Source organism: Prunus avium, chromosome 2 (assembly GCF_965620075.1).
Source record: "Prunus avium chromosome 2, drPruAviu1.hap1.1, whole genome shotgun sequence".
In the NCBI taxonomy this organism is placed as follows: Eukaryota; Viridiplantae; Streptophyta; class Magnoliopsida; order Rosales; family Rosaceae; genus Prunus; species Prunus avium.
The window spans coordinates 33,344,013-33,365,917 of record NC_142285.1 but is presented as its reverse complement, the minus strand read 5'-3'; the positions used below and the strand labels follow the sequence as shown (position 1 = coordinate 33,365,917).

Sequence of the window (21,905 nt, the reverse complement as noted above, 5' to 3'; positions counted from 1 at the left end):
TTTTTTTTAAAAAAAAAGTGTTGGATTATAGTTTTACCGTCTCCATAAATCATAGCTCTCTCAATATTTTTTAATTTTTAGTATATTCTTTAAATATATTGGTTAATTCAATTAAAGTACTACTAGACCCTAATATTTTCGTATAGCAATTGTGACATCCACGTGTCGACATGTGAAAGGGAGGATGAAAAGAATGTAGGAAATTTGATAGTATGTAAAAGGAATGATGAAAAGGAAGGATGAAGGGAATGTGAATAACCCCAAACCTTCAGAGGTTAAAATGTCGTTAGCCCTTGAATATAATTACCCGTATGATGGATTTTATTTTAATTTTAAAAAAATCAATGAGAGGATAACATTGATAACTTATTATTACTAGTCCCTTGGCACATGCTCACGCGTGTGCCAATTGGTTTTCTTTTTTTAATTTTTAATTTTAGAATTAAAAAAGATAATAGGTAGTTGTGTTTCATAAAAATAGGACCCATTATCTTATTTAATTTTAAAATTTTTAATATGAAGAAGTGTAAATTTATCATACTATCCTCATTTAATTAATAATTTCAGTTATATAGATTCAACCTAAACATAAATAACTTATTGTAAACTCTTTGAAGAAGTTCAACTTGTCTTTTTTTGACCAAAAAAAGAAAAAAAAAGAAAAAAGAAGTTGAACCTCTCTTTTTTTCGCCTTATTCTCCCCATGAAATATGTGATGAGATTTGAGTTTGACCCAAAAAAAAAAAAAAAAAAATATAAAAAGATCCATCATATGTGCGGACTGAGAATATGTGGATTTTATTATTAATTGTTGGCATGCATTTCTCAAGCTCTCCGGCTATAAAAATCCATTTACATTATAACTATATTAATGTGCTTGATTTGGGCAATTATTTTTGGAACGATTTGTTTATTAAAACTAACAAAAATGGTTTCACTGTTTTTGTTTTCTAAAACTATTTCTGATTAAGCTATCAGACGCATCCTCAAATTTTGAAAATACAAATTAATTTTATGGGTTTTTTTAGTACAAGCAATACTAAAAAAGGTGGGTTTTTACTAGACTGAATCCCGTTGGCAATGGGAACAAATTCTTGAGCAATAAGTTTCATATTAATAAGGCGAAGGCCGCTAGCAGGCCAAGTAATGCTCTGGGAGCTTCAATTTTCTACTCAAAACAAAGAGGACGCCCATATATTACAAAAGAAAGGAAACAACAACATCCAAACAAAACAGGGAATAATTACGACAACAAACCAAAAAAAACAGTTCCGAGCCAACCCACCCACTAATCTTCTTATTATGGAGTTAAGACACTCCAGCTGTCCATGGCAACTTTGCACCTGTCACGACCCGATTCAAAAATAAAGAATATTCCCGAATCATGGCATGAGTCATACCATAGTCATAAGAATAAAATCCTACAACCATGATATGATGAGAAATAGAGCCACAAAAAAATACAAATTTACTTAACATCACAAAATCAGAGTCGCAGTAGCTTGTAGTTAACTACACACTAAGATCTTTAACAAACGGTCTTACAAATATTAATTACATAAATCAACAATAAAAGCCCAGCAGCTCAGTTGAACCCGCTTCCTCAAACTTCTTCTTAAATCCTGCACAATCTATTAGGGTATGAGCATTCTAATGCCCAGTAGAGTACCTTCAAACCCCTCAAAGTCAGCTATCACAGTTAATCAAAGTGTCATGCATAAAACAACACAAGATATATAAATTATGCAATCATACCAGATAAATAAATTTGCAATGCGGTGATGCCATGAACTCACTCCCTTCTAATCCCACTAATTCATATCCTAGGGCAACAAGCCTGTATGTCCCATACCATGCGTTTTACCACTGTGGCTCCGAATACCCTAAAATATGAACTAGCGCCCATCCGTCCCTTAACCCAATTTTCTTTTGCTTACGAATTTCTCAACTTTCACTTATCATTACAGGCCATGCTCCCATCACCTCAATATATTCAAGCTCTGCTCCCGTCACCTGAATATATTCCATATTTTATTCAGATATATCTAAAGCCTTCTCCCACCCCTTAGATATATCTCAAATGACACACACACACACTCCAAACACCACTGTATTTCTGATGCATATGTAGTGCAGCACAAACATCATTTATTTCTGCTGAATAATGCCACAGATAATAACAATAATATATCAGGCTTAATCACATGAATAATAATATTCACCCAATATCAAATAATATCCACGGAAAAACATCAATAATAATATTCACACAACATCAAATAATATTCATGGGAAAACATCAATAATAATATTCACATAACATCAAATAATAATCATCGAGCAAAGCAACAATAATATTCACATTTATAGTACTACATATAACCACCAAGATTAAAAGTGACATAGCCCAATCATCGGGAAATCAAGAAACCCTACCTCAAGTCCAGCTAGCTTAATCTTGTGCGGTTTTGTCCTCGAAAGTACGCAGAGTAGAACACCTATTTAAGATAATTTACTGATTAAAATTCATTGGAAATAAGGAAACAAATTTGAGTGTCCTACTAGCGCACGTAGACCTAAAACCCCAAAATACACTTGACAAGTTGTTTGACCCGATTGTTACTCTCTTAACCTCACATCCAAGCAAGCGTAGAACCAAGCGTTAAGGAAAAACTAATCTATTCCCCTCCTATAATAGTTCTACTCTTTGGGATGTTTAAAATCAGGTGGTTCGGCTTTAGACTCATAAAGAAAATTTAAAACATCAATTTAAAACTAAAATTTCAGTTTTGCTAAATATTTGGGTTGGAACACATTAACTTTGAAAATTCACCAAATATTGAGTTCAAATCAAAATAATGTAAAACTTTCCAGATCACAACTAGACATGGAAACATTAAAGATTTCAAAATTTGATAAAAATTAGAGTTAAGGAAGCATGTCAAAATAGAAACCAAAATAGACTAGGCTGCATAACGTTCTTTTTTTCAGGTTTGTACACTTTATTTTGAAAAATCACCAAAATTACAATTTACAACCAAACTGGATAAAAATTTCCATATCTGAAGAAAATACGAGAAAGTAAAATATACTAAAATTTCATGAAAATCCAAGTTTATGAAGTTTTCAAACACTTACTTCAAAACATGTTATGCAGCAGAATCAACACAATTTCAGCAGGATAGTCTCTACTTTGAAATTTCACAAAAAAATCAATTTAAATTCAAATGGCACAAAACCAACTTTGAACTAACCCTTGAGATATTTGTGGGAGCCAATTTCCTCCCACGGGAATATTCGCCTAAAGATTCCTTCGTCTTCTCCGCCTCTCTTTCTCCCTGCAAAACGAATAACAATAAGAGGACCACACCCGGGGGGTGTTGGCCAAAGGCCCTCCGATGCCTAAGTCAGTTCAATCGATCTGAAGAGAAACGATAGCTAAAATAGGGTACGGAGTTATATGTGTTTATGGGGTAAACCGGGCGGCCGGAGCCTTATGTAAAAGAGGGAGAGAAAGGAGGTGGCTAGGGTTTCTGAGAGATAATTTCTGCAGAGTTTCAGTAGGAGTTTTGACGTACCTCAACCCTTGTGTGTAGCTAGGTATTTATAGGAGTCTCGGGAGCTAGGGTTTCAGAGGAATAATTCCGTAGATGGAAGGGAATTATTCCTCCCCAATTTGGCAAGATTTTACTTAATTAGGGATTTGATTTATTGATTTAAATCAAATCCCTAATCAGGATAGCAATCAGATCAATACCTAATTTAATTAGGTAACTCCTCCATTAATTGAGAATATTCGTAGGAATTTAAATCAATCCTCAACCTAATTAGGAATCATTCTATTTAATTGAGTAACCCCCAATTAAATTGAATAATTCCTGATTAGGTCAAATAATCCCCAAATGGAAGGAATTATTTGACCTAGGTTTGTGAATTAATTAGGTTCCCACAATATTCATTTTGATGTACCAAAATCCCAAAATGAAATTTGGAACAAAAATCACATCGAAATAATCTAGAACTTCACAAAAACACACTTTGAAAGATATATATACTTGATGCATTCTAACCAACACTTAGTTTAAAACTAGTACTCAAAGAGACAATAAAAAGATGAGCTTCAAGCCTTCAAAGAACCATTTGCTTGAGATGATAGTGGCTAATTTGAGCAATTGAATGATAAGGAACAAGCCATTTGAGAGAAAGTACACATATCTATAACAAGAGATTCAACATAATCAATTGAACAAGTTTTGTTCATACCAATTTTTAGAGAGTTATAATGATTGCGTTTGGATGATCTTTGGATATGTTATAAAGGGGAGAATTTGGAGTAACTATCATGAAGAAACCATAGTGTTTTGAGCTTTTGAAATGAGTGTTTTGGACTGAAAACGAGGGAAGGACCTAAGGTTGAAGACTATAAACAAGTTCCACTCTAAACATTCCCAAGGTGGCTAGAGAAGTCCGATCAATCTGAAATTTGATATGTTATAATAGACAGCATTTCCAACAACTTTGATGAAGGAACCAAAGTCAATTGAGTACAGGAAATCACAGAAACAAACTGAAACCGAGCATACTGCTGTGAAATCAGGAAATGGTAAACTCATTGTGATCATACCAATGTTTTAGAGCCTATACTAGTCTGATTGAGCTAAAATTTGAGTATGTTATAGGAATTACGTAAATGAACAACTTTTATGGAGAAAGTTTTCTCGTTTGAGCTTCTGAAATTTGAGTTCTCGGCTACTCCAAGGAAGTGACGAATTTTGGATTTTGAAGAGGAACAAAAGAAAAATGAGGATGAAGATAAGTGAATGAGGAAGAAAGGATGATACAATGAATGATGAGGATAAGATTGAATTTATGATTGAAGAGCCTTAATTAGAATAGGTGAGTCATCCATTTAGAAGAGGGTGATAATACAATGAATGGGAAGAAGAGGATAAGAAGAATCTTAGGCTAGACTAGGTGACTCATTCACTATAGGTTTACAACTCATCCCAAAATCAGAGTTTTGAAGAGAATGTAAGTGGGAAGGGGGAAAGAATGAAGGAGGGAAGAAATGCTTGGCTTACAGGTTGCTTTCTCTTCTTTTCTTTGCCTACAAGGGTATTTTGGTAATCTATCATACATATGGGTGTTTTGGTCATGTTTGTCCAACTTGAAATTAAACACACTTAATTTAATAATCTCAATCCAAAATCACTTGATAAAATACCCATAATCATTCTCCACCATTATATTATTTTTCATTAAAATATGAAAATCCACCTTGAATTTTTCGGGGTATTACAGCACCATTTTGATCGAAGGGAAGACATGTCTCCGAAAATGCACACAAGAAAAAAAAAATAATAAAAAAAGACCAGTTAGTTTGTACGAACATAACAAATTAGAAAAACTAAATTAATCATGCATGTTGATTTAGTCAATAAAGTAATAATAAATTATGAGAGAGAGAAAGAGAGATTACTTACCGTTGATCTTTTGTAATTAAGCATCTTTCAATTGCCGCTTCAACAAAGCTATCCTCACAAAAAGCCAATCATTTAAGCCATTCAAGAACTTCAAATATGCATATCTCCATGAACTAGAAAATATCAAGGTGCCGCAAACTCCCCAAAATCCAGCAACAAATCCAAGCCCCATACTAATGTAGAATCCCAGTGTTATTAGCTCATCCTTGTCCTCTTGGTTGATGAAGTCAGTTTGCTCACTTGGACCTCTTTCCTCTTCATCAGCACACATCTTTTTAAGTGGAGGTCCACAGAGTTGAAGATTCCCACCATAAACAGAGGGATCAAAGCCTTGGAGCTGAGTCCCGACTGGAATTTTGCCAGACAAGTTGTTATATGACAAGTCCAAGAAACCTAGACGATCTATCCTAGCAAGGCTTGTTGGAATTCTTCCGTCTATATGGTTTCTTGACAAATCAAGAGAATCCAGTGACTGCAAGTTTCCGATCTCTGGAGTTATTTGACTTGTTAATTGGTTTCTCGATAGATTTAAAGAAACCAACCCAACAAGATGAGTGATTTCACTTGGAATCTCCCTTGTTAATTTATTGCTTGATGGATCAATTCTCTTCACAAGCCCCAAAGTATTTTTGTATGTCTTCATTCCTCCTTTCCATATGAATGTTGCATCATCCTCATAGTCATTTCTAGTAAATTCATGTTGATCAGTAGAAATTTCAAAAAAATGTGAGATTTTCATACTTGAATTTCCTTTCTGAGCCAGAGTAGTTAAATTGGTGAGGCATTTGGGTATGCTTCCAGAGATGATGTTCATGGAGAAATCCAAATTTTGAATGTGTGTTAGATGGCATATTTGTGAGGGCAAGCCTCCACTGAAGTGATTAGACGATAGCATCAGGATAACCAAATTCTTTAAGCTAACCTCTAACCATTTAGGTATCGGTCCGGATAATTTATTATCCACAACATCAACAACTACTAAACTTGTGCAATTCTTCAACGACGATGGCAATTGTCCCACAAATTTATTGCTTCTTAATTTGAGTGTTTGAATCCGAAATACGGAGCCCATTGTTGTAGGAATTTTCCCAGACAAAGCATTGTAACTCAAATCAAGCATGACTAGATTCTCCAAGTGTGTCAAGCAATCTGGAACTTGTCCAGAAACATTGTTGTTTGAGAGGTCAAGAAAGCTTAAACCAAAAGCTGCACTTGAACCCAAGAACGAAATTGACCCTGAAAGTTTATTATAAGAGAGATCCAGATATGAGGCTTTTGATAGAATTGAGGGGATTGGACCTTCCAACTTGTTCGAACTTAGATGTAGTTCAGGGAAATATGAAAATTCCAATGTCAAATTTGCAAATGTACCTCCAATTTGGTTGCTTGCGAGATTCATAAATGTCACATTACGACATAAACTCCAAAACCAACTTGGAAAGATGTCGGAAATTCCAGCATCAGAAATATCAAGGGAATATAATTTTTTTTGAGTTTGAAGCCACTTTGGGAAATCCGGACCCATCTTGCAAGACCCCAAGGCTATGGAGACCAGTTGGAAAGGAGGAATCCAATCAGGATGGATGTCTAAAACTAGCAAGTTAGAAGATAGATCCAAATTCTGTAATTTGGAGAGTTTTGAGAAATGAGTTCCTGAAATCACTCCTTCCAAAGAATTCCCACCAAAATCCATAGTTTGGAGCTTCGACATTAGCCCTATGCTTTCAGGTATTCCTCTGCTTAATTGATTGTTACTAATAGTCAAGAGGTCCAAAGATGAAAGGTGTGTAAGATCGGGTAATGACCCTGCAAGATCATTCTCGGAGAGATCCAAAATCTCCAATGCGTTTTGAGCATATGTAGAGAATAATATTTGAACAAACTTAGAAAGTTGTCCACTCAGATGATTCCTTCTGAGATCTAATTATTGCAAACTACATAACCCGGCAAAAGAATGCGGGTCCCCTCCTACAAATTGGTTTAAAGTGAGATCAAGAGGTGACAGAGAGCTCATGTTTCCTAAAACATTAGGAATTGAACCGGCTAGTTGGTTAAAAGAGAGGACAAGATCAACAAGGCTGGTATTATAGTTGGACAACCATAGAAATATTGAAGAAGTATTCAAATGGTTGAAAGGGAGCCAAACACTAACAAGAGATTTAGAAGAGTTTATGTAAGAAAGAGTGGATAGTATTGGAGAAGGAAGATCACAGTCCAGTAGTGTCAAGTTTGTTAATTCAGGAAGCTTATTAACGGCTTCCGGCCAATCAAAAACATTGCTGAGATTTGCAAAACTCAAGTCCAAATATCTTAATGACGAAAGAAGAGGAAGCCAATCCAGATTTTCTAAATTTGTAAAGCGATTAGCACTTAAGTCCAGATACACCAAGTTCGTAAGATTTCCGACCTGACTTGGAAACTTCCCTCGAAAATAAGTCCAAGACAGATCAAGGTATCTTAAATTGGATAGAGAACCAATGATATCTGGAATTTGGCTCCCATTGAAATTAATCCCATGAAGGTCCAAATGTTGTAAATGCTGCAACTCAACCACTTGAGGACTAATCATCCTACCTTGCAAATAATGATATATGCTTATAACTTTGTATGAAAGGTCAAGTCCAATAACATGACCTGTTTGGTTGCTGCAATAGACTCCTATCCATCTGCAACAATCTTGTTTCTGGGCTTCGGAACCCCATGAAGAGAGGCTATTGTCCTCATCCACCAGGCCACGTTTGAATGCAAGGAGTGCTTGCCTCTCCCTCTCTATGCACCTTCTGGTCACGTTAGTATCCCTCTGACTGTGGTCCACCTCTCCTCCTTGAGCGTACTGTAGCAAAAGCAGCGCAAATGCAAGAAAGAGTTTCAAGCACCTTCTGTGACCCTGCATGTTTATAGATTCAAATGCCAATGGAAGATATGTCGAATAGGCACAACTGTTTAGTGTTTATGAAAATTGTTACTACCACTTTTGCAAAACCCAAGGGAGGTGTCGTATAGCAGTGTAGCTCGGAAGTCCGAGTGTCGTATCCACAGAGAGCGGTGTAAAGATAACAGAGCTGAAAAAGAACAATTATGATTGAAAAGTAGATTTATGCAAGATTTGATTTCAAGAAAATTCAATTGATTAAAACACTAAGGCATTGGGTTTCCACTTTTAACATAAGCATGCAACTCTTAATAATTTGATCAACAAAATATTTTCCATTGTAGTTGTTCAAAATAATTAAAGTTCTTTTTAATTTCCTTTAGAAGTATTCTAAGCATAACTTGTACCATTGGCAACAAACTATCAAAAAATAATCTTCATCAAAATTCTATTAATCTTTGGTAATTCTCTTCTCTTTTAAAAGCATGAAAGTTTTTACTACACAATGGGAAAAACATGATTGAACCCATGAAATAGATTATCAAACATTCATCAATTAATTAAAAAGAAAACTACAAATTCCATTTGAACAAAAACTACAAATTCACATTAAAGCTTAAGTTTGGATCAAACTAATAAAAATTACACACTTATATTAAAAGCTTTCTCCCTAGCCTTAGCTAGGAAGTTAGTTCCCCATAATAAAATAAAACTAAAAACAGAAATTAAAACTTAGAAAGATGGAGGGAAGAGAGAAAGCTCAAGAGTTGTGGAGCTTAGTGTGTTTTTACAATGCCATAGCTCCTCCTATTTATAGGAAAATGGGAGCAATTCTAAATTCATCAAATCCCTCCATTCATGAATTTAATATGTATTCCACTTGCCATCAAACCAATTGCCAATTTGCTTCCTTTACTTATTTCATAGTGTTGATGACTCCATTCTCCAAATTCTTCATCTTTTTGTTTCATTGGTTGCTCCATCCATTGCTTCTTTTCTTTTATGCCTTGGTGTGGCACTAATCTTCATCATTCATTTGGTCATTCCCAACTACAAATTGTTTAATGCCACCAAATCTCCCTTTGATAATTCTTCAACCTTAAGATAAAATAATGAAATCATCATCAATTATGTAATGGGTATGTAAGCAAGTAAATAAGTGAAAAACATTCCTAATTAACTAAAATTGTAAGAAAATAAACTACTAACAAATATATTTAGGGATAATAAACATGATAATTTATGTGCTCATCAAAAATGGAATATAATATAATGTCGAAGATGGAGCACAACCAAAGCACTTGCACATGCAAACACTGAAAGTATATTGATATATGGTTGTCTCCGTGCTTCTCCATATATATAGAGAAACAAAAGGAAAGCCTTCACAATGAAAAGTATGCATTTGTAATTAGTTGAAAAGTACGGTGTAAGCTAAAACAGAGCAACATGTTCATACAAGACAAAACCATAAGGAGTCCGTCAATTGTGGGTCCACAACAATGTTCTAATTCATTTAGTAATCGAATGAACCATGGAAATATTCATTTGGAATACAGAATATTGATTGAGTTATAGTCTATGCAGAATATTGGTATTAATAATAAATGTGGTTGCCATTGGTTGTGCTTAGTTAGGCTTTAGTTCGCACGTCTCTGTCTGATTATAATATAGGCTTATTATCACAAAACGTCCCTGACGTTTGCGAAACTATCACATTGCATCCTTAAAGTTTTTTTGTATCACTCATGGTCTCTAACGTTAATATAGGTGCTCTTAAATAGTCTCTCTGTCAAAAAAACTGTTAAATTCAAGGATATAATCGTCAAATGAATCCAAAATTATTAAATATATATATTTTTTTTTTCCTTCCCTTCTCTCTTTCTTTTCTTCTTCTTCTTTCCCTTCGGCCCCGTTCTTTTCTTCTCTTCTTCTCTCTCTGTTTCTCTTTTTTTTTTTTTCTTTTGTTCTTCTTTTTCTCTTTTTCTCTCTTTCCTCCTATTTTCTTCTTCTTTTCCTTCACTGTTTTTTTTTTCTCTTTTTCTTCCCCTTTCCTTCTTTGGGAAAGCTTCACCCTTAACGTCTCCAATGGCGACTGAAGCACCAGAGCAAGCCCCCCAAGCCGATGGAGTCCAATCTCTTTCAATTTCCGAGGCTTCACCATCCAGCTCTTCAAATCCAACCATCCAGTAAGCTTCTCTCGCTTTTCTTATCATTTTCTTATCGTTTCCAATTTTTTCCGTTGATCTGAACTTACTTCAAACTTGTGGGTGTGATTTGGTGAAGAATGAGTTTGGAGGAGAAGTACCAGATGTTGAGGAGCGTGGCAGAGGAATGTATTCAAGAGGACGAGCTTCGGAATTTGCTGGCTCATAAGTTCGAATGATGGGTTTGAACCCTCCAGTCGAATGCATATTGCTCATGTGTTTTTTCAAATTTTCTTTAACAATCATAAAATTCATAACACATAATTGATGTTGATTATATATTTGTAAATTTCAATAGTTGATTTTGAACAAGATTTGATATTTTTGTGTGGAGAGAAGATACTCAAATTGAGATTCTGCAGTGTGTTATTCTCGTGTATTGGTTATTTGGATTGCAACGGACTTTCTTGTGTTTTGAAAGAATAATTGTAGTAAGAAACTTAAGGGCATGGTTTCATTATATCATTGTGGTTCAAATGTGTTGTTGTGTAGGGAGTTATGAAGACGATAAATGCGAACAAGATGACCTCTGCTGGCTGCAGAGTGAAAATATGGATTGCAGATTGGTTTGCAATGCTAAACAATAAGATGGGGGGTGATTTGAAAAAGATAAGAGACTGTTGGGCACTACATGATAGAGATATGGAGGGCTGCTTGGATGAATTTGGACAATGGAAAAGTTGAGTTTTTGTGGTCTTCAAAGGAGATTAATGCGAAAGCAGATGAGTACTTGCCTCGTGTGATGGACATAGTGTTGCATTCCTAAGAGGACACAAATTAATGTGCAAACAACCAATTAAAAATACCCGCAAGTGCACGAATCTATCGAAGTATAGATTATGTAAGTACGGGGTCGATCCCACGAAGAACTTGTCGGCTTCCTATAAGTTCTAATTTGAGTACATAAAGAACACTTATTTAACACACCACAAATGCACAAATGAAAGAGGGAAACTAGAAATGAGTAAAGAAGTGTAAAAGAAATGGAACAACACAAGAAAACTAGAGAAAAACACAAACAGCACTTTCTATCACCCTTTTATCACCATTTGGACAGATTCGTTTCTCTATTTTTCCAGTTTCGACCTCTGTCCAGTGTTCGACCTAAAACTTTCCAACCGTACGTCCAAAATTCACGTTCTTTATACGGTTGGATTCAGCACAGAAAATGGAAGAACACAGCGCGGACCAAAAGTCCAAAACAATTACGGAAACAAATAAAATTCAGTAACAAAGACACACCACGTGTCGAACACACAACTCACACACACATTGGGGGGGGTTTTGATTTGTTTCAAGTGACCTATTTCTATTGCAAGAAAGTAAATGGACTTTGAATTTAAATGAGAATTTCAGAGATGAAATATCAAAGAGTGGAATTAAAAAGTAACAAACACTAGGGTTTCGGAATCCACCCTAAACAATTCTACCCAAGTTCATGAATACTCAAGTGATGAACTCTAAACGTGTTGATGAAAATGTTCGCAATCAAGGCCATGGGTCGTGGCTCAAGACGCATTGATTCTCTCTAATATACGTAAAGTGCATGGTTCGTGCTACAATACTTGTGCCCTCCCCATAACTGAACCTAGGTATGGTTCGTACTTTGATTCAATTACAAGGAGAACCCATTAAGTTCAAAGAGAATATGAACATCACAAGAATCCTAATAGCATGGTGTTTACATTAGGTATTCAAGAAACCAATTCACATGGATGATTCTTACTTCATCCATTTATTGCTTAGGATAACATGAAGATACACATAATCCCAACAATCTCAAGAAGCATGCTTTCAAAGATGGCCAACCAAGGAAAAACACACATCAAGGATAGATTAATTTGGTGAATTGGAATTCATCAACAATATCTAGAAATTCATACACTCAAGTATCAAAACAATAAGGTAATCATGTTTAGGGCTTCAACCTAAGCCCTATCTATAGAGTTTAGTTGCTCATACTTATTTCAAATACAAACTCAAAATGAAATTAGAAAGAGTTTACAGATTTTCAGAAAATGATGAAAGCTTCAAGATCATCAATGGTGGAAGTCTTCTTCTCCACTTTTCTTGGCTGCACCTTGGCTTTCTCCAAGCTCCAAAAACTCTCCAAAATCTGCTCTCAATGTGTAGAATTAAGAATTGAATTGGCTTCCCACGTTCAAAGGCTCCCTCCATATCTGATTGCCAATTGCTTTTGCTCCTTTTCCCATCTTTTCCTACTCACACTTTTAATATAAAACTCATTCTTTCTCTAAAGCTTTTGCCCATTGTCCCCTTGCCATTATGAAGCATTGACTCACAAAGATGCCAAATACTTCAGAAAATATCTCTTTTACAAAGGTAATTCCTTGTTACCAAGAGTTATGGTAACAAGAAATTAAGATGACACAAAGGAGGTAAAAGCTGGCCAAATCCGGATTTCCAGAGCTGTGGTAACATGCTGGATTGGTTGGATAGGCAATACTTGTCCAATGGAGCTCAAATTTGGATATGTTGTAGTTAACATCAATTGGAACAAGTCTCATGAAGATCATGACCTCATCCGAGCACCAGAGCATGTTGATCCCAGGCCAAGAAGTTGACCTACGAAAATGAACAAAAACAGAATTTATGACTAATAATGCATTTTTAGCTCATTTTCATCCCAACCAAGGTAAAATCTAAGAAAACACAAAAAGGAAGTAAAAAGCTATAAAATGTTAAAACTAACTCAAAATAGTGGGTGAATTGGAATCGAACATAATTGACAACAGAAAGTTGGTTTTCGCAAACTGTGAATGCAATTGCATGTTGTGTGTGCAACTACCTAGTTTCTGTTGGCAAATTGAATGTTGTGAAATGCAATTACCTAGTGGTTCAACTTCACCATGACAAGCTATAAAAAGCTATAAAATGTCAAGAACTAACTCAAAATAGTGGGTGAATAACATGAAAAATCATGTGTAAAAATGAACCGAACAAACTTCCCAAACTTATCTTTTGCTAGTCCTCGAGCAAAACAGAAACTAAAACAAGACTCGAAACAAACTTTCCGAACACTTTCCAAAGAGAGAGCGACTCATGCAAACGACTCAAAAGTTTTCACAACAAAAACTCAGTTTAGACATCATTCACAAGGCAGCAAAGTTCAAAACACAACATGCTCAAAGTGTAGTAGTGTGATGGCCAAATTCAACTCATTCTCCAATTTCAGTTTTCACACAACTTCGAAAATCATACCAAGCACAAATGTAACTTCAAATCTCACCAAAGTTGTCCTCTCACAAATGAATCACTCGGAAGAGGGGTACAATGCATCACTCAATAGTAAATATGAGAATAGAGTTAAACCATACGGGACTTAACTCACAATTGGCAAGATGAAAAACATGCATGAATATGATCTCAAGAAGGATGCCAAACACTTAAAAGCAGAATGTGTACAATTCAACCACATGACATTTAGGATCAATTAGGTCTTTATTATAGGTTGTAATGGGGCTAAGGGTGTAAGGTGAGTAAGAAATGAAGGATAAGGATACAACAAAGTCCAAGGAACTCACAATGTAAGAGCATATAATCGGTGACTAAAAGACTTTGAAACATCACGCTTGAAATTTTCATTCTTTTATTATTTTTTGGGTGATCAAATAGACCACAAAGCCTTATACCTCCACTAATTATGATTCACACTCCTTCCTTCCATTTGAACAACCATCAATTTATTTATTTTGAGGCCAACCAAGAAACATGGAATTTAAATTTGAAACCATTGCCACTTAACCACAACTTTTCTCTTTTCTTTCACCCTTTTAGTGAAGTACTCTTTTTTTTTTTTTTTTTTTTTTTTTTTCAATTTGGTGTAATAACCCTTCCCAAACTTAGCATGAAAAACACATCTAAATTAAAGCTCACGAGTTCCTTAGAAAGGTAAATTCTTTTTTTTCAGGCTAAGGCTAGAAGTAATAATTGGTTACTTGAAAGAAAAGGCATACATGTAGGCTCAAAGTGGTTACAATGGAAAATCATGCTTAAGCATGCATAAGGTTAGCTTGAAAGGCACAAACGGTCCAAAGAGGGCCTTAATATCATTTCTCAAATGTCATGTAATCAAATTGCACAAGAGTGAGTGACTTTTAAGTGCTCAACCAAATCAATGAATAATGAGATCAAACAACAACTCAGATGACAAGAAAAGTAAGAATATGTGTATAACACTCATGAATTGAAGCACAAGGCTCAAAGCTCACATTATATGGTTATACAAGTCTAATTCATGCTTGATACAATTCTTTGGATCATGCAAGTCCCTCAACTAGAGAATTATGAAACAAATGGCAAGTGCGTAGAGGGTTTCAAACATATCATGCTAGAACGATGCCATTTAGTGAATAACAAATTTTTATTTTTAAATATTTTTTTTTTTATACAAAATTTTCAATCAAGTCATGTAAACATTCATCACAATCTCATCATATATGTCCGGAAAGTGACTTGAAAACAAAAAGACTCAAAACAGAAAAGAAAACAAAATAAAAGAAAGTAAGAATTTAAGTGAAACGAAAAAGATTTGCTATCCCTTCCCAAACTTAGAAATAAACATTGTCCTCAATGTTAAAGAATTTAGGCATCAACAATGTTATAACAAGAAATAAAGGGAATAAATCAAGTAAATACAAGAACAAACAAGAAAAACAATTACAACACAGTTGCAAAACAAAACAAAACAAAATAACACCAAACAAAACCAAACAGTAAGCCCTAACAATAGCCCTACGCACGCAGAAATCCAACCCAAAGAAACGCACAAACCAAAATGAAAGCCCAACCCAAACGAAAGCCCAAAAGCGAAGAAAGTAATAAGACAAAGAAACCAAGTCAGAAGCACAAAGAGCGAGGACTCAGAAAAATAGAAAAAAAGGGCCCTGATGTCTCGGCACCTGTGAGTCACGGGATACAAAGTGAGAGACGTGTCGACAAGCAGAGGTCTCTCTCACGTCCCCAAGCCAGAATTATTGGCTTCATAGGAAGGCGTGACGACTTTTGTTTCTCGAAAGCGCTGAAAGGCAGAAATGCAATTAAAGGGGTTGGGGGACAGGTGAGGCGACCTAAGGGGATAGTCCGTAAGGGTCGCGCAAAACGCAGAAGCGCAGCGGCTAGGGTTACGTAGAAACGAACTCTATAAAAGAAGAAGAGAAAGAGTTGGGGAAAAACACACAAACTCAGAAGCACACAAAAGAGAAAAGAAAGAAACCAAAGCAAGAAATCAAATGGCCTCTTCCTACTCATTCTCGCTAGATCTCAACCTAGCTCCACCGACTCAGACTCGGGGCCAAGCAGTGGCACCAGTGTGGATGCCCTACTTTGCCTCTGCACGGGGGCACGTGACAGTGAATGACTCGATACTGCTGGACAACGATGTTGCCCTTGGAGTTGCTAGAAATCTAGTAACTCCCAAGGATATACGGGTGCTGGGATCAAGGGATGACAACCGGGTCGTGAGCGATGCTCTGGCACTAAGCGTGCAAAGCACCGCAACAGTCGCAAGTGTGGGTCATCGCCTACTTGCGAAGTCCCATGAGGTAGAGGTGCTGAGAGGTCAGTTGGCGGCGGAGCGAAGTATGGTGGAAGAATGCCAGAGTATTATTAAAAGCTTAAAAAGGGAAAGGGCAAGGATAGTGGAGGTGAATCGACACCAGCTGGAGGCGTTGCGAGAAGAGAACAAAAATCTCTCAAAGATGGTAAGTGTTTACGCCCATGACATGAGAAAGCAGCTGGAGGACCTGGACCAACCGGGTAAACGCAAGAAAACAGATCGCGAGAGTAGGTACGCTCAAGCTAAGAGTGCGATCTTTGGGAGCTCGAGTGATGAGCCCCAAGAGGCTGTGCGTGAAGCCCCGGAAGAGGATAGCCATAGGGTTAAACTCAAAGGTCCAATGGCCGAGACACCGAGCACTGTGAAAGAATAATTGCTAATGTATTAGTGGTGTGCCTGGTTGTCTTTGCCCTTTCCGTGTATTTTTTTTTTTATATATAATTTTAAAATTTAAATTTATTGTTTCCGGAAATAAAAAGAAAAGAAAGTTGCAAAAGACAAAGAAGAAAAACAAAACGCACTTCCCCAAACCGGAATAAAAGGAATGCGACAAACGAAAAAGACACAAATCACACGTCCCCAACTGAAATAAAACAAAAACGACAAACTGAAAAGAAATCAAAACATAATACACCAGAAAACAGGGAGGAAAAGAAAGCAAAGCGAAAGTAGAAATGCTTCCCCTTTTAACTGGACGCAACCGCAAATTGCGCAGGAAATGCAAAGTGGTGTCGGCTCCCTTATGAGCATATGTCTATTTAAACCACTTCTCGGTTGAAAGAAGGAGTACCCTGCATTCATCCTGCAAATTCAAGAAAAACCATCAAAAAGTCCAGACAGAAAAATCAATGGCATCCCCAGATATGCTTATCGATGACCTTAACCTTGAGTTGTCGCTTGCACCACCAAATGCCCAGATACGGGCTCCTCCAAACCTTATCTTCCCAAACTCCTCATACCATCATGGTTCGGCCTCGAACTTCTCTGAGGTGGTGCCGCGTAGGGCAGTAATGCCGGAGGGCATGACTGTCAGCAGACTGACAGTTGCAGATCATCTGCATGTGGCGCAGAGGTCTGACCAGATGGCAGTGGACGAGTCCCACAATCTAACTGTGCTCAACGCGGTCTCGGCCACAAATTTGGGCATGCGCCTACTGGCAAGAACACGAGAGTGCGGGGCACTGAGTGAGGAGGTGGCGGCCCTGAAAGCTCTGGTGGCGGACTTGCAGAAGCGGCTCTACAGTGCCAACCAGCATGTAGAGATGCTGCAAAAAAGGAATGATGATCATGTAGAGCTGCTGCAGATTCTACAAGCAAGAACAGATAGAGGCAATTAGCAGAAGCCTCAGGTGGCGCAGAATGCAACAATGAACGTGTGATTAGGAATTTTATGTATGCATTTTCAAGTTTATAAATGTAATCACATGTTATGAAATGGAATAAGCATTTGAGCCAAAGTTCAGAGTGTGCAATCATGAAGCAATCTACTTCCCAAACTTACTAACAAAATAGAAACACAAACAAATAAAAGAAAGAAAGAGTAAGAAAAACAAAGAGAAACAACAAGAAATTCGAAATTACCTTGGTTGGAAAATTGTAACCCTAACACAAAAATAAAATAAATAAAATTAAATAAAAGAAAGTTTGAGTCTAGAGAAACTCCACTTTGAAGCGATTAGGACGACAACAAACTTCTTCTATTCACCTTGGGTTGCCTCCCAAGAAGCGCTAAGTTTAAAGTCTTTTGCCGGACTTCCAACATACCATGGTCACTTAGGGGGTTTTGGCTCAATCGCTTCCTTGTGCCGAACATGAAGTTTCTTCAAATCTCTTTGCCATCTAATCAACCCATTTCGTATTCTTTTCTTTTTATGCGCATGAGTAGATTTCAAAAGCAATTGTAAGCGCTCTTCAATACGTGGATTGGATGGATGAGGCACATATTCAGGATTAGGTAGCCTTTTCACTTGAGTAGAAGGAATGACATTGAACATATGGTTGGTACTTGGAACATGGATGTTCAGCTTGTCTTCCTCTAGTACTTCAAAAACAGAATAAGGCATTAGATTAATTGAAGCACCTAAATCAATTAAAGATTTCTCAAACAATTTATCACCAATTACACATGGAATTGTGAAACTTCCTGGATCTTCCAACTTGGGAGGAAGCTTCCTTTGCAAAACAACAGAAACCTCTTCCGTTAGTGCAACTGTTTCATCATCTTTGAAGTTCCTCTTGTTGGTACAAAGATCCTCCAAGAGAGGAATGTTGACTTGCACCTTCCTACAAGTTTCCAATATGTCCTTGGCATGTTGATTTTTCCTAGAACTCATCAACCTGTGAGGAAAAGGAGCATGTAAGATATCTTCATCAGTAGGTTCACGACATACCTTCTCCTTTCTTGCCCTTCTCGCAAGTTCATGCTTTGGGATCCACTCAGGTGAAGATGCTGCTTGTTTATCTTCCCCCTTGTTGATTTCATCCTTTTCCTTAGGCCCAATCACTTGCTCAACCTGCATCTCATCATTATTTTGAATTAGACTTTCAGAACTATTAACCTCACAAATTACCTTACCAGTTCTCAAGGTAACTGCTCGAACTTGCTCACGCCCATTTGGATTAATCACTGGTTGGCTAGGCATCATACCAGGTTCCCTTTGACTCAAAGCTGTAGCAATTTGCCCCACTTGATTTTCTAGATTGGCAATGGCCTTATCCATTTTCTGCATGTGGGTATCATTCCTCTGCATGTGGGTGTCATTCCTCTGCATGATGAAATTATCCGTGTTTCTAACCATTGAAGCAACAATTTCTTCTAAAGTTGGTCCTTGAGGTGGTTGGTGAGATTGACTAAGTGGTGGCGGATTATAATATTGGGGTTGACCATAAGGTGGACAAGTATTATGTTGGCCTTGATATGGTTGATATGACCCTTGTTGAAAATTTGGATTGTCGGTCCACCAGAAGTTTGAATGATTTCTCCACTCCGGATTGTATGTTTGTCGGAAATATTCATTCATAGGCAATTCATTATGAAATGAGCCAAAAACATTTGCTTCCTCCATCACAAATTTATTGGAGTATTCTTGCATAGTAAGTTCCACAATTTCAGTTGCGGCTGCCATTGGTGATGGTAGAGGTGACTCCTCGGATGTTCCTATAAGAAAAAGAAACAAAAACAAATCAAGATAAAATGAAACAACAATCAATAAACAAAAATAAAACTAAGTACTCTAAACATACTCAAACAAAACAGATAAGCAACCGTGCCAGTTCCCCTGAAACGGCGCCAAACATTTGTTGCATTCCTAAGAGGACACAAATTAATGTGCAAACAACCAATTAAAAATACCCGCAAGTGCACGAATCTATCGAAGTATAGATTATGTAAGTACAGGGTCGATCCCACGAAGAACTTGTCGGCTTCCTATAAGTTCTAATTTGAGTACATAAAGAACACTTATTTAACACACCACAAATGCACAAATGAAAGAGGGAAACTAGAAATGAGTAAAGAAGTGTAAAAGAAATGGAACAACACAAGAAAACTAGAGAACAACACAAACAGCACTTTCTATCACCCTTTTATCACCATTTGGACAGATTCGTTTCTCTATTTTTCCAGTTTCGACCTCTGTCCAGTGTTTGACCTAAAACTTTCCAACCGTACGTCCAAAATTCACGTTCTTTATACGGTTGGATTCAGCACAGAAAATGGAAGAACACAGCGCGGACCAAAAGTCCAAAACAATTACGGAAACAAATAAAATTCAGTAACAAAGACACACCACGTGTCGAACACACAACTCACACACACATTGGGGGGGGTTTTGATTTGTTTCAAGTGACCTATTTCTATTGCAAGAAAGTAAATGGACTTTGAATTTAAATGAGAATTTCAGAGATGAAATATCAAAGAGTGGAATTAAAAAGTAACAAACACTAGGGTTTCGGAATCCACCCTAAACAATTCTACCCAAGTTCATGAATACTCAAGTGATGAACTCTAAACGTGTTGATGAAAATGTTCGCAATCAAGGCCATGGGTCGTGGCTCAAGACGCATTGATTCTCTCTAATATACGTAAAGTGCATGGTTCGTGCTACAATACTTGTGCCCTCCCCATAACTGAACCTAGGTATGGTTCGTACTTTGATTCAATTACAAGGAGAACCCATTAAGTTCAAAGAGAATATGAACATCACAAGAATCCTAATAGCATGGTGTTTACATTAGGTATTCAAGAAACCAATTCACATGGATGATTCTTACTTCATCCATTTATTGCTTAGGATAACATGAAGATACACATAATCCCAACAATCTCAAGAAGCATGCTTTCAAAGATGGCCAACCAAGGAAAAACACACATCAAGGATAGATTAATTTGGTGAATTGGAATTCATCAACAATATCTAGAAATTCATACACTCAAGTATCAAAACAATAAGGTAATCATGTTTAGGGCTTCAACCTAAGCCCTAGCTATAGAGTTTAGTTGCTCATACTTATTTCAAATACAAACTCAAAATGAAATTAGAAAGAGTTTACAGATTTTCAGAAAATGATGAAAGCTTCAAGATCATCAATGGTGGAAGTCTTCTTCTCCACTTTTCTTGGCTGCACCTTGGCTTTCTCCAAGCTCCAAAAACTCTCCAAAATCTGCTCTCAATGTGTAGAATTAAGAATTGAATTGGCTTCCCACGTTCAAAGGCTCCCTCCATATCTGATTGCCAATTGCTTTTGCTCCTTTTCCCATCTTTTCCTACTCACACTTTTAATATAAAACTCATTCTTTCTCTAAAGCTTTTGCCCATTGTCCCCTTGCCATTATGAAGCATTGACTCACAAAGATGCCAAATACTTCAGAAAATATCTCTTTTACAAAGGTAATTCCTTGTTACCAAGAGTTATGGTAACAAGAAATTAAGATGACACAAAGGAGGTAAAAGCTGGCCAAATCCGGATTTCCAGAGCTGTGGTAACATGCTGGATTGGTTGGATAGGCAATACTTGTCCAATGGAGCTCAAATTTGGATATGTTGTAGTTAACATCAATTGGAACAAGTCTCATGAAGATCATGACCTCATCCGAGCACCAGAGCATGTTGATCCCAGGCCAAGAAGTTGACCTACGAAAATGAACAAAAACAGAATTTATGACTAATAATGCACTTTTAGCTCATTTTCATCCCAACCAAGGTAAAATCTAAGAAAACACAAAAAGGAAGTAAAAAGCTATAAAATGTTAAAACTAACTCAAAATAGTGGGTGAATTGGAATCGAACATAATTGACAACAGAAAGTTGGTTTTCGCAAACTGTGAATGCAATTGCATGTTGTGTGTGCAACTACCTAGTTTCTGTTGGCAAATTGAATGTTGTGAAATGCAATTACCTAGTGGTTCAACTTCACCATGACAAGCTATAAAAAGCTATAAAATGTCAAGAACTAACTCAAAATAGTGGGTGAATAACATGAAAAATCATGTGTAAAAATGAACCGAACACATAGCTCAAAAGAATAATCTTAAAAGGATAATTAGGGACAGAGAGGAGGAAACAGAGAAGGAGAAAAAGAAGAAAAAAAGAAAGAAAAAGAAGAGAAACAGAGAGAGAGAAGAAAAGAACGGGGTGGAGAGAAAGAAGAAGAAGAAAAGAAAGAGAGAAGGGAAGGAAAAAAAAAATATTTTATAATTTTGGATCGATTTGACGATTATATCCTTGGATTTAACAGTTTTTTGACAGAAGGACTATTTAAGAGCA

At 36.6% G+C, this 21,905-nt stretch overlaps 1 protein-coding gene across 1 annotated transcript; it reads right to left on the bottom strand.

Annotated features, from left to right (window-relative positions):
• Positions 1-5,499: 5,499 nt before the first annotated feature.
• Positions 5,500-8,052, bottom strand: LOC110772130 (receptor-like protein EIX2). Its single transcript, XM_021976537.2, has 2 exons — positions 7,456-8,052; positions 5,500-7,152 (listed from the first exon to the last, which is right to left on the bottom strand). Exons 1-2 carry the CDS (start codon positions 8,050-8,052, stop codon positions 5,500-5,502), a joined length of 2,250 nt encoding a protein of 749 aa, XP_021832229.2.
• Positions 8,053-21,905: the final 13,853 nt, after the last annotated feature.

Coding starts and splice junctions, on each gene's coding strand:
- LOC110772130 (XM_021976537.2), bottom strand. CDS start 8,052: ATGATTAGTCCTCAAGTGGTTGAGTTGCAGCATTTACAACATTTGGAC. Junction 7,153..7,455: donor ATCTCACTTTAAACCAATTT/GTAGGAGGGGAC, acceptor GGGAATTCTTTG/GAAGGAGTGATTTCAGGAAC.